Source organism: Amblyraja radiata, chromosome 1, assembly GCF_010909765.2.
Source record: "Amblyraja radiata isolate CabotCenter1 chromosome 1, sAmbRad1.1.pri, whole genome shotgun sequence".
Classification (NCBI taxonomy): Eukaryota; Metazoa; Chordata; class Chondrichthyes; order Rajiformes; family Rajidae; genus Amblyraja; species Amblyraja radiata.
In genome coordinates this window covers 139,403,888-139,417,983 of record NC_045956.1, presented here as the reverse complement: position 1 = coordinate 139,417,983, position 14,096 = coordinate 139,403,888, and the positions used below count along the sequence as shown (strand labels likewise).

The window sequence follows — 14,096 nt, the reverse complement described above, 5'->3', positions numbered from 1 at the left end:
TACCCTACCCCCAATACCATGTGCTCTAATTTTGCCCATTAATCTCCTGTGTGGGGCCTTTTCAAAGGCTTTCTGAAAGTCCAGGTACGCTACATGCACTGGCTCTCCCTTGTCCATTTTACTTGTTACATCCTCATAAGAAAGGCCAATTGTCAAATTTTGCATAGATTTCATTTGTCACAGGACTTTATACAATATGAATTTCAAAAAATATGACATTAGATAATTTCTTTTCTGAAGGGAATTCCTATTTGAATGTGCAAACTGGACAAACAATAAAGAATAAAATCATTGAAGTCAGAAGCTGCTGGCAAGGCACAGTAGAGATACAATTGATTCAGGCTGATTACCTATTCGTTTATTTTGTTTTTCTCTTCACAGAAGGTGCTCAGGTTTTTAGTATTTCCATCTTATTCCACTTTCATTTCCAAATGAATGAGAAATAATGCCCATAAACTTTCACATAAACCTACTCTCTCCTGCTCCCTCAATACCCACTGCAACCTGACATCAACCACCTTCCACTGAGAGTCTGTCTTCCTCTGACAGATGACAAAACCGAGTGGCCTCCTTTCTGATATCTCTTGGAGTATAAAATACATTTCAAATTCAATAACATTTATTTAAAAACCGATATGGTATTTGTACCTGATGGTAATGTCTGCATCTTCCCACTGTAGTCTTGCAAAGGTGCCTCCTGCTTTTGTAACTCCTAAAAGGGTTGCTTTGCGACCTGAAGGCTTGTGCAAGCATTGACCACCAACTCGTAGTCCGCTGTCTATTCCACCAACAACTGCCAGAACAGGCCATACCTCTCTGCATAACATTCTGAGCTGTAGTTCAGCTAACTCTGTGATGCACTGGACCTTATCTTCATCCTTTAAGAGTTGTTCTTCTTGGCCTCTCAACTCTTTTTCCTCAAGAGTGCTTTTCTTTATGGAATATTTACTTCGAGTTTTATTCAATTTCAAGATTTTTGCTTCTTTCATAATCGAACCGATCAACTCTAGCCTACAAAGCATATGGTGATTAATTGAAGACATCCAGTTGTCATTGGTATGTAATATTCGGATCAACTGTACAGTTGCCTCTGACAATGCAGTCGTAAGAGGACTGCAAAACGGGTCACCAGGTAGAAGGTCTCGAGGCATTCCACGCATTTGCATGTCACAAAGTGCCACCTGAAAGAAATGGAAAATTCAAGACTTTTCATGGAAAATACAGTAAATTGGCTGCAGCCCTAATAGCAGGAAAAATCAGATTAGGTGTACAGGTCTTATTATGACAGTTTCTTGGTCATATCTCATCTCTATAAATTTGACTGTGCACTTCCAGGATTTAGTATTGGCAAATGGGATTAATGTAAATTGGCAAAAGGGTCGGCACAGACATGATGGGCCCCGAAACTTAGATTCTACTATTGGGCAGTTCATGTTCATTATTTAACGTTTTGGACAAAAGATTCGGAAGATACCCAATGCCCAGGATGGATAAATCTTGAACGTGATTCTATGCAAGGGCTATCATTGGCTTCTATTCTAGGGGCTTCGTTGCCTTTTACAATTACGAGATTGATTAAATATACGACTAATCCAATAATTAGACATACATTTTGAATATGGTTTCAATTTCGTAACTTTTTTGGATTGAATGATTGTATCTTATCGAGTCCTATCATATCTAATTTTCTCTTCCAACCTTCTAATACTAATCAAGCCTTTTTGTTATGGAAGAGGAAGGGATTAGTACCTTTTCGTGATTTGTTTTAGGTCTTTTGAACAACTCTCCAATAAATATAATTTACCTAACTCACACCTTTTTAGATATTTACAAATTAGACATTTTTTGAAGGCTACTCTACCCTTTTTTCCGTTACCACATCAAACCGAAATTTTGGAAAAAATGTTACATTTGAACCCTTATCAGAAAGGCTTAATAACGACTATTTATGAGTTGATTTTGAAATTACAAATAGATACATTTGATAAAATTAAGAATGACTGAGAAAGAGAACTCCAAATTTCTCTGTCTATAGAGAAATGGGAGAGAATTCTTCAATTAGTTAATACTTCCTCAATGTGTGCAAGACACGCTCTGATACAATTCAAGGTGGTTCACAGAGCTCATATGTCAAAAGATAAGTTAGCTCGTTTTTATGGTCATATAAATCCTACCTGTGACAGATGTAATTCTGAAGTGGCCTTACTGACTCATATGTTTTGGTCCTGCCCACTTTTGGAAAAATATTGGAAAGACATTTTTGATACTATTTCTGCAGTTTTAGGTATTGATTTACAACCTCATCCTATTACTGCAATTTTTGGGCTACCAATGCTAGAATTTATTCATTTATCTCGTTCCGCCCATCGGCTGAATGCTTTTACTACATTAATTGCCAGAAGATCTATTTTATTTAAATGGAAAGACTCTAACCCTCCGACCACACTTCATTGGTACTCTGAAACGATATCATGTTTAAATTTAGAAAAAAATCAGGAGTGACATTGTTGAACCCTTGGTTAAATTTGATAAGACTTGGGGAAGATTTATTCAACATTTTCACACAACATAAATTGTCCCCTCTCCAACCGTTATAATTTTTTTTTAACCTTTATACGGTGGAACGGACTTGACGACAAACAGGGACTTAAATTGTTGAAATTCTTTGCAGCTCAGATTCCGATTTGCTTTTTTTCCCCTCTAGTTTAGGGGGGTTTTGTTTTTTCCTTTTTTCTCTTTTTTTTCTTTTTTTCTTTTTATCTTTTTGCTTTTTTTTATATATAAGTTTTCTTTTAAACATTTAACTATGTTTACATAGAGACTGGGAGGTCTATATTCAATGTGTATTTTGTCACTGGACTCATATTTAGGTTATACCTGCTATTAATGTAATCCTGATCCCTATGTATCTCTATGTATTGTTATATTTATCATTATTCTTATTTTTGTTTTGTTTTTGATTTTGAAAAAAAACGAATAAAAAGATTTTAAAAGAAAGAAAGACATGATGGGCCAAATGACCAGCTTCTGTGCTGTACAATTCTGCAACTGTATGCATGCAAGACTGATACAATTTAAGCCACAGCCACATATGGATGATAGAGATTTCCACGCACTACCTTGTTTGGACCATCACAAAGGAAATAACATCCAGTTGTTGCAGAAGTGGCCATTTGCAGGATAACCATGTAATTAACATAGCCCTGAACTGGACTGCAAGGCGTATTCCAAATAATCTTTGATCATTCAGGGGCTACATCCCCACCACTCCAAGTCAACATATCCCTTCAAACCGCCATTTCCCCGTCGCCATCTAATCAGATAATCAAACCTTTAACATTTAAAGGCCATCATACTCCTTCACCAATTGTTTTCACTATTTTTCTTTCCACACAGATACGATAGTGACATTTAAGAATCTTTTGGATGGGCACATGGATGTGTAGAGAATTGAGGGATATGTATTATGTGCAGGCAGATAAGAGTTGGTCTTGGCATCATGTTCAGCACAGACATTGTGTGCAACCAATTCATCTTGTGAACTCCACTCCCAGCCCCAAATCCTCCTCACAGACCACCTTGACCTTTTGGGTATTTATTTTGTTTGCCAACAAAATCTCAGACACTGATTGGGTCTCTGATCATAAGCCCTTTTTCCATTTCCCCAAATTTCCACACAAGGCCTTTGTCCTTAATGGCATATTTTCAATTATGAAAATGTACAATACCCTCTCAGAAGCACTTGAGGCCATTGACAGTGTCGCTGAATTCTAGGCCAGTTCCCTGGTTTATAGAAATTGGTTGGTAGATTGATGTGGATACTGTCAATTAAGCTTAACTTTGTAGGCTGATAGAGAATTGGGCAGACAGGGAAATAGTAATGGGCCCTTGTGAGAGAATAGGTTGTGAGAGAATTAAATAGTTCTGAGCTGGAATAGACTCAAAAGGTTTAATGGCTTCTTCTATGTTGTAGAAAGATTCGAAGAATGGATCGACTGAGCTTATATTCACTGGAATTTAGGATGAGAGGGGATCTTAAAGAACCAGATATTCTTAAGGGATTGGACAGGCTAAAAATGTTCCCGATGTTGGGAGAGTCCAGAACGAGGGGTCACAGAGTAAAAATAAGGGGTAAGCCATTTAGGACAGAGATGAGGAAAAACGTTTTCACCCAGAGACTTGTGAATCGTGGAATTCTCTGCCACAGAAGGCAGTGGAGGCTAATTCACTGGATGTTTTCAAGAGAGAGTTAGAGTTAGCTCTTAGGGCAAAGGGAATCAAGGGATATGGGGAGAAAGCAGGTACTGGGTTTGGATGATCAGCCATGATCATATTGAATGGCTGCGCTGGCTTGAAGGGCCAAATGGCCTACTCCTGCACCTATTTTCTATGTTTCTAAGCTCTGAAATGAAAATTAAATTTGCTGATGAGAATCACACTGTCGCTGTAAACATTTGGCTGGGCAAGTGTCATTATGTACATTGATGCGTGGAGCCTACAGTTTTAGCGAAGATGTTATCACTCACAATTCATGCTTCTGTTAAGGTCTCAACAGCTACGCAATAATCTTAGGAAGGATTTGTGCTTTCGGAGGACCTCAAGTCAGTTGAACCATTACAGCTGTGAAATTACTCAAATTCGTGACAACAGATAATTCAGTTACCTTTTCTCCTGGATTACTGCTATAAAACATCACACACGGATATAACTCAGTTGCATCAACATCTTCAAAGGCTAGTTTTGGTTCCTAAAGCAAACAAGAGAAAATATCTTTACCATTAATGAACAGTGTACCTTTCATCAAAAGGCTTGGATAGAGTGGATGTGGAGAGGATGTTCCCACAAATGGGAGAGTCTTGGACCGGAGGCCATAGCCTCAGAATAAAAGGATGTACCTCTAGAATGGAGATAAGGAAGAATTTCAGTAGTCAGATGATGGTGAATCTGTGGAATACATCACCACAGAAGGCTGTGGAAGCTAAGTCAATGGATATTTTTAAGGCAGAGATTGATAGATTCTTGATTAGTACTGGGGTGTCTTGCATTATGGTGAGAAGGCACGAGAATGGGTTGAGAGGGAAAGATAGATCAACAATGATTGAATGGCAGAGTAGACTTGATGGGCCAAATGGCCTAATTCTGCTCCTATAACCTATGAACTAATGACTCATATGACCAGAGAGGAACGACTTTCCCCATCTTGTATCAACTGAATAAATCCAAGTTGAAGTGCCTTTTCCATCCCTGCTTATAAAAACATTTGGAGGTTGATCATTCTCCTAGATGCTGAACAGGTGTTGAGAGACAGACATTAACAACCTTATCCTAACTGCAACTTTACCGGGCTAATGGCCGTTGGCCGTTTTAGTTCACAGAGAAACTGGTCAAATAAGTGTATTCAAAATAAATAGAAATTGATTTTAAAATGTACACCACATCCAGGAAGATATGATCAATGATCTTAAATCTTCATTTCATTTGGTTATGGCTGCCCAACTGTACCTGTACATGTTCAACCCTCAGTCCTCTACACTCTTGGAAAACAGCCCAGCTATCCAGTCTCTCCTTATATATCAAACTCTTCACTACCTGCAACATCAACGTCAATCTTTTCTGCACCCTTCCAGCTAATAGCATCTCCCTATAGCTTGGTAAACTACAAACAAAACTTCAAGTATGGCATCACCATGGTCTTGTTCAGTGGCAGCATGACATCCTAACTCTTGTACACAATGCCATGAATGATGCATGACAAACACCTTCACCACAGACTAAAAATTGTGAAATGTATAATTATCATGAAGCATAGTTTTGGATTTAAACCTTTATGAAAATAAAGCAAGCCATAGGCAATCAGAAGAGGGACTTTAAAAATATATATTCTGCTCAAATTGTGCCATGTTGCATTTTGTGCATCAGTGCAAATATACTGCATGAAAAAGCTAATTATATTAGTAACCTTTTCATGTAATCTTTATGAACAATCTTACCTCATCATTCTTTCCAAAAGAAATCGTTCTGGCTTCCACATCCAGAACGCAAGTTATACAATCTCCTTGGGTGTAGCTAGGTAGAGTACAGCTTTGTTCCCCGTTGTGATAGAGGTTTCCACTATAAGCTCTGTAAAGCCACATATCTGATGTTGTACGATGATTGAAATCTCTGACTGGCCACCGTGAGACTCCGATACACGTACCTTCGTTGCCCTTATTTTCCCTGGTTACGTAAAACTGCATACAAATTAATGAGAACAGAAGGTGTGTGGTTTATGCATGATTAATCAGCTATACTATTGAACAGTATTATTCAAGAACATCCATCTTATAACTGTAATTTATATAACCTGGGCAAATCATCTTGGCAAAAGTAGTTCAGAAGGCAAGTAAATTGTTTACAATTAATTCATGAATTATGGGTGTGACAGCAAGATTAGCGAGACAATGTTCATCCCGAATCACTCTTGAGAAGGTGGTGAAGAACCAGAGTTTTTAAATGTTTAAGGTACACAAAAATGCTGGAGAAACTCAGCGGGTGCAGCAGCACCTATGGAGCGAAGGAAATAGGCAACGTTTTGGGCCAAAACCCTACTTCAGACTTCTTAAACACTTAACTTCTTAAACACTTAAACACAGAGTTTTTAAATGTTGCTGTTGAAAACCTCAGTTCATTAAGGATGTTCAGAGTCATGGCAGCAACATAGTGATGAACAAAGGGCATTGAAAAAGTGGACAACTGGAGGGATACCACAGGATCTTTCAGCTGTATCACGTGTGGGGTTTGTTCTGGTCTGGCCTCCCGACAGTATTACATTGTGTGAGGCAAACCTTTACTATTTTGGATCCCGTGCTTATCTTTCTTCAACTTTTTTAAATCAGGAAATGGAAAAATGTAACTCAGGAGCTTTTTCATATGTCGGGGCAAGGATGGGTGTATGGATCACAACTGAAGATCAGTCTGATCTAGTACGCTTGGATTTTCAAAAGATATTAATCAAGGTGCTGCATAAAGAGCATGTAATGTATTTTGCATGTAATAAGGTATTAGTATTAGTGGAATATTAGCGAAAGGACAAAAGCAGATTGGCATGATATTATTTGAATTGTGCCACAAAGATTATTGCCACCACAGTAACTAAAATAATTTCTACTCATGTAGGACAATATGGAAAAATCACCTTGCACACTTCAAGAATGTCATCAAACAAAAAATACTTATCTCATTGAAATAAAGGTTCTGCAGGGGGATTGGCAGGGTAATGCGCAGAGGCCATCTCCCCGTCTTTTACACCTAGATCTGGTGGCATGGTTTTAGGATAAGGGGATAGCTATGTGTGACTTGGGTAGGACGAAATACCTGCATTCTGGGGTTTGTGAATATATTAAAAGCAAGAGTTCAAAATATTTTTTGGCTCCAAATGAAAGAAAAAATGAAAACAAGAATCAGCCATATAGTACAAGGGACCAAATTAGCTTGTTCCTATATCACCGTACAAATCATTTCTGCAGATATGTTTTTTTTTTTTTTATAATTTAGAGATACAGCATGGAAACAGGTCTTTCAGCCCTTCGGGTCCACACTGACCATTGATCAATTGTTCACATTAGTTCTATGTTATTCCACTTTCTCATCCACTTCCCGCACACGAGGGGCAATTCATAGAGGTCAATTAACCTGTACACTCTCAAGACTGTGGAACACAGGAGGAAACCAAAGCGCCCGGAGAAAACCCATGCGGTCATGCACGGAGAACGTGCAAACTCCACATAGCACCTGAGGTCATGATCGAACTCGGGTCACTCATGCTGTGAGGCAGCACTCTACCAGTTTTACCATTCTGTAGCAACTGGTAGTCTTCAATACATATTGAAGATTATAGAAATAATTAAACATTCCAATTAATTTTTAAATTGATATAATTAGAAATGTGCAATTCCATTGGTTACTGTTAGATCACATCCTCAGTCTATTGATGGAAAATAACATGCTGAATTGGGAGTAAATACTTTAAATGATATATGAATACAAAAGTAAGACTGAATACAAATACAACCGATGATTTCAGCATTGTCTAATCTATATTATTTGATTTCTCTACATTGCACACTTGCCTTCCACTGAAAACATCCAGATGTCATGGCCGTTGATGCTAAGCCATATCCTTTGCCTCCCATACCATGAGATAAAACATTTCCCGCTTCCATTACACAGCAAACCATTTTTTCTGGATCGAAGGAAAACTCTTTAATGGGTATGTTGTCGCACTCTTTATCCTGCGTTTGAAACAAAACCGAGAAAGTAATATTGAAGGAAAATTATGTTCTGGGACTAATTTTTAATTTCTCTAGCGTGGTTATACTTTTCTAAAGTGTTAAAAAAATCACGGCTCTAAACTGGTTTGAGTTTCTTCTGCATTAAACAGATTAAACTTATTATAAATTTAGGTTTCAAAGCTGATTTGGCAATAGGAAGATTAGTGAATGTGATGTAAATTCAAAAGGAGATTAAATTTAAAAAACATTTTTTTTAAAGGGAAGGATGTGCGGCATTTGCAAACTCCACTCTATTGCACCACCCCTACAGGTGTAAGCTTAAAATCTAAATATTCACTGCTGAATGAATCTCCTTTATTTGATTTTCATTATCCTAACTGTAGGAAACCAAGTAAGAAATCAGAGAAAAGTAAAAATGTTCCTTTCTTTGACAAAAAATCTATATTGAATAAATGATCAGTCATCATATTAGCAAATGTATAATCTTAAGGAGATCTCAGTTAGAGAACTGTGGAGCGCTGGACATTTGCTTGCAAAGGTAAGACAAATATTATTATTCAAAGGATGGAAATGCATTCTTTAAAAAAATATCAAAGATTCCAGATATGCATTTTGCACTTATAGATGGATGAAATAGGCTGGCGCCGACCTGTAGGGGGTATGTTTGCCTAGCCTGCAGCTGTCTGTTTTTCATTTCTTTTTTCTTATTTTTAGTTAGTTTAGTGTTTTGTTTTTAAGGAGTCCTAGCTTTTTATGTGTGGTGGAGGGGGGGGGGGGGGGGGGAAGGGGGAAACAAATTTTCAGGGTCCCTACCTGGTCGGAGATGCAGCTTTTCTCCGGGCTGCACTTTCGACCCGTCCTTGCGGCCTACCAGCGGGCCTGGAGCGGCATTTCCTGAGGGGACCGCCCGGAGCCTCGGCATCGGCAGCGGCTGCGGAGCTGCGGGTCCGAGGAGCGAGGGGACCGCCCGGAGCTTCGGCATTGGTGGCGGCGGCATCGGCGGCGGCGGAGCTGCGGATCTGAGGACGGCGGTGCAGCGCTGGAGCGCCACTGCGGGGCGGGCGGTGCCTTGCCTGAGTCGCCGCGCTGGAACTCCGGTGAGCTGGGACCGGCGTTAAAAACATCGCGGAGCTGCGGGCGGCGGCGCTGAACTTTCCATCGGGAGCCTGGGATCTCTCGATGAGATCGCCAGTTGAGCTCCATTCGGGGCGGCCTTGTCGGCTCCGGAAGCCACGGTCTCGAGTAGGGAGGCGGCCGTTCCAGGGTTCCCAAGCCGCTGAGAGGACTCTCCCGACGCCGGAACATCATCACCCGGCGAGGACGGCCTGGACCATCGGGCCTCCGTAGAGGCAACTGTGGAGGCCTCAATAGGCCCGGCTATGGGTGGACATTGGGGATGGGACTGGACTTTGTGCCTTCCCCCATAATGGGAACCATTGTGGGGGGATGTTTTTATGTTGAAGCTATTTATTATTGCTATGTTTGTATTCTTTTTTATGTGCTGCATTGGCAAAAAGAATTTCACTACATCTAGGTGTATGTGACAATAAATCAACCTTTGAACCTTTGAACATGATAGCATACATACAATACAATACAATACAATACAATTTCGTTTCCACAGCCATACAAACAGACAATTTCTAGACATACACACAATTTAGTTCACACAAACATCCATCACAGTGAACCCACTGTGATGGAAGGCAAAGTCTTTTCTCTCCCCTGCTCTCCATGTCTCTCCCGATGTCGAAGCCCCAGGCGGGCGATGATAAGTCCCACGGCCATTTTAGGCCGTGCCGGGCGATTTACGGCCCCGCTCCCGGTCTAGAAGTCTCGAAGTTGGAGCCCCCGGCGGGCGCTGGAATGTCCCACGGCCATGAAGCCGTGCCGGGTGATGTACTTCCCCGCTCCGGGTCGTTCCAACCCCGCGACACGGGCTGGAGAAGTCGCGTTGCGGGAGCTCCGGGAAGCGGTCTCTCTCTCCCCCCGGACCCGTGAGCTCCCGATGTCCCAGTCCACCGGACCTGCGGCTGCGTTGCTGGAGCCTCCGAGCCCCAGGAGTCGAGTCGCAGCAGCGAGTCACCACCGCTCCCCACGCTCCGAGGCCGGCCAGCCCCACGATGGTGAGTAGTCCGCAGCTCCGCAGTCTCCCGAGCCCCCCGGGTCGTTCAGGCTGGAGGCCGCTCCACGGTGCTAGGCCCCAACGACAACGGAGACCCGACAGGGAAAAGGTCGGGTCTCCCGGACAGGGAAGAGATTTAAACAGTTTCCCCCTCCCCCCCCCCCCCGCCCCCCACATATACACATTTAAAACCAGTATTAAAAAACACCAAACACTACATTTAACTAGACAAAAAATAAAAATAAAAAGACAGACAGGCTGTAGGGGCCGCTGCAACGGGTGAGTCGCGCCGCCAATTTTTTTTTAGAAGATAAAGTCTCTAGAACAATGGTAAGAAATTCTGATTAAATTTAGAGATTTGGAACAATATATTGATTGAGACAGAATCTACATCAACTTTCAAGATAGTTAAATGGAAAAAATAAAGAGAAGTGGTAACATGTTTTTTTGCAATTGAGATCATTTTCCTGCCTAGTGAATTAATATCTGTGTATCGATCATAGCATCTTTTTATTTTATGTAATGTTTATCAAAACTGCATGCCATAAAATTCAGATACTTTTATTCTGCCTTACCTCAATTGATTTCTCTACTTTTTCCAGTTTGCTTAAAGCAAGTGGCATGTCCCACATATAAGCAGAAAGCGAATTGAAGAGTCCTTCCAAAGTCTGAAATAAGAGATTTGATTAGTAATATAATTTAGTTCAGATTTTTATTTAGTCATGGTAAATTGTTGGAAATAGCAGAAAACTTAAAAAAATCTAGAACAGCCACAAATATATGTATTCAAAACAACTTTATTTTGCAATTTATCTTAGGAATGACTTTCAATCATAAATCTCTAATTTCAATTTGAAATAACACGTAAACAAGCTACGGTATTTCCCGGCAATGACGACACACCTGCGTCGAAGACGCACCCCAATTTTGAGTTGTTAAATTTTGAAAAAAGGCTGGCGGGACAGGATCAAGTGTTTGATTTGGTCAGTAGAAAGGAAGATGTGAAACTCCTTCAAGGAGGCAATCTGGACCGAGGAGCCTCCATCTTTGCCTGTCCCACAATGTGCTGTGCGCTTCAGTTCTGAAGGATGGGGACTTCCTGGCTCAGGGAGATCACATAACGGAGAAAGGGAGAAAGAGAGAGAGCGAGAGAGCGAGCCCGGGACGGAGCAGCCACCCTTCTGCGCCTGTGCAGAAGGACACCGTGGCTGGCTGGCGGGCGGGCCGGCAGAAGGTGCTGAATTGGTGGCCACTCGCAGCCACCCAGGTCGGCTGTGTGCCCCGTGAATGGCTGCAGTTCTCAGGTCGGCTCGCTTGCCCCAGGTCTGGCTGTTGCACCCAGGTCAGCTCGCTTGCCCCAGGTCTGGCGGCAGTTCCTAGGTCGGCTGCTTGCCCCGGGAATGGCTGCAGTTCCCAGGTCAGCTCGCTTGCCGCAGGTCTGGCTGCAGTGCCCAGGTTGCCCGCGTGCCACGGGGCTGGCTGTAGCGCCCAGGTCGGCTCGCTTGCCCCAGGTCTGGCTGTGACACCCAGGTCGGCTACGTGCCCCGCGAATGGCGGCAGTTCCCAGGTCGCCTGGGTGCTCCGGGACTAGCTACAGTTCCCGGGACTGGCTGCAGTTCCCAGGTCAGCTTGCCTGCCCCATGACTGGCTGCAGCACCCAGGTCGGTTGGCAGGTCTGGCGGCAGTTCCCAGGTCGCCTGCGTGCCCCGGGACTGGCTGCAGTTCCCAGGTCGCAAAAACAATTTTTTTTAAAACGCCTGCGGGCCGGATGAGTTCGGATTACGGGCCAGATCGGGCCGTAGGTTGTCGACTCCTGTGTTTGGCCTCGTTGTGTTCCCCCCCATGTTTTAAAAGCAATTTGGCCCAAGTGTATCTTTCTTGGCTAACAAGCTAACCTTCGGCCTCCAAGACGCAGGTAAATTTTCGGGCTTTATTTTATGGTACAAAATAGCGTCTTCATTGCCGGGGAATAAGGTAATTCAATCCACTAACATTTTGTTTAAACAACGAGTCTCAGGTCAAGATTAATCTTTTCTTCCTGCTTTTTTCCAATTCTTTTCCACTTTGTAAACTTTCAATTTTCTCCCCCATTTTTCTACTTGTTCATATTACTTATGGTTCCCATTTTATCCAATGGTTGTATTGCTCATGTTAGGAGTGGCAATGAGACAAAGACCACAGATAAATAAGGAGTGTCATTGTGACTAAGAATGGATAACTAAGGCAACCGAGGAGATGCAATCTCGATAGCGATGAGTTTGAAGTTTTCTGATCCTCCCTCCTTAGAGTCACAAGTAGCTCAAAATATAAAAGGAAGCTTAAACTCCTTACGCCACATGGACTACACAGATAACAAATTAAATCTTAATGATCAATATTCTGCCATTTTAAGAAGTAACAAGGATGAATACACTTGTTGCCTCTGAACTGCAATGGAGAAAGTACCAATTGGTATGCAGAAGCAGTTCATCTACACATAGCGCAAGAGCTGCCTTGTCAGATTAATTTAAGATCATAAGATGGTAAAAGATAGTAGAATTAGGCCATTCAGCCCATCAAGTCCACTCTGCCATTCAATCATGGCTGATCTATCTCTCCCTTCAAACCCCATTCTCCTGCCTTCTCCCCATAACCTCTGCCACCCGTACTAATCAAGAATCTATCAATCTCTGCCTTAAATATATCCACTGACTTTGCCCCCACAGCCTTCTGTGGCGAAGAATTCCACAGATTCACCACCCTCTGTACAGATATTTAGGATTCTGGTTCTAACATGGATGAATGTTAGTTAACTTACAATACCATAGAAACAGGCCCTTTGACCTACCATGTCACCACCCTCTAACTACCAAAAAGATGAGAAATTCCTCCTCATCTCCTTTCCGAAAGATGATCTGAATGATGACCAGGGCAGGGAAGATTGTTAACTGTCAGAACCCCAGCAATCTCTTCTCTTGATTTCTTTAGCAGCCCGGATACATCTCAACAGATCCTGGGAATGTACACTAAAGAACACTAAATATCTCTACCTTTTTTAGTGACACATCCTAGACTTTCACCTCCCCCTTTCACTGTTTTGAACTCTCCCTTTTCTCAGTGAATACAAATTAGATCTGAAGGTGCTTCCATCTGAAGGCGACTCCCGGCTTCTCGCATTACATAAATTTTCCCTTGTAGAATTCACAAATCACTCCCCAAAAGTTTGAGATAGAGAATAGAATTTGCTTATGCGGTATCTATGTGCACTTGTTTTTTGCCAATGTTTCTTAACGCTTGAGCAGAAGACATAGCTTCCGCTTATGTAAGATCAGAACACAGGTAGTTTTCTGGGAATGCAACCACCCCATCCCCCCCTCCCAAATCTGGGGGTTGCCTGCATTAATTTAAGACCTCACTTGTGTCTTTTGACTCTTGCTTATATTGTTCTGTTGATCCCTAATAGGCCCCAATCAATACCCACACATCCCCTTGTTTTTAAATATGTATAGAACGCTTTTTCTTCATCATGCCTGACAGTAACATTTCATGACCTCGCCTTGCCCTCCTAATTTAATTAATTTAAAAAAATACCTCACTTCACCCTGTGTATTCTTAAAGGGTGCCTCTATTTTCACATAACTATATCTGTTTTATGTTTTCTTTATCCAGCCCTCAATCATCATCGTCATCATCGGCGGTCATTCGAAACGAGTTTGACTGTC

The 14,096-nt window shown here is 41.8% G+C and overlaps 1 protein-coding gene across 3 annotated transcripts in view; it reads right to left on the bottom strand.

Annotated features, from left to right (window-relative positions):
* The window catches only part of LOC116979710 (probable E3 ubiquitin-protein ligase HERC1), a 283,689-nt gene that overhangs the window by 125,466 nt on the left and 144,127 nt on the right, over positions 1-14,096 (bottom strand). For all 3 annotated transcript variants that reach the window (XM_033031434.1, XM_033031451.1, XM_033031442.1), the window contains exons 33-37: positions 10,971-11,063; positions 8,109-8,270; positions 5,991-6,230; positions 4,664-4,747; positions 649-1,181 (exon numbers count right to left, since the gene is read on the bottom strand). In XM_033031434.1, the coding sequence (XP_032887325.1) occupies positions 649-1,181; positions 4,664-4,747; positions 5,991-6,230; positions 8,109-8,270; positions 10,971-11,063 (1,112 nt within the window). The remainder of the gene's footprint in view (positions 1-648; positions 1,182-4,663; positions 4,748-5,990; positions 6,231-8,108; positions 8,271-10,970; positions 11,064-14,096) is intronic.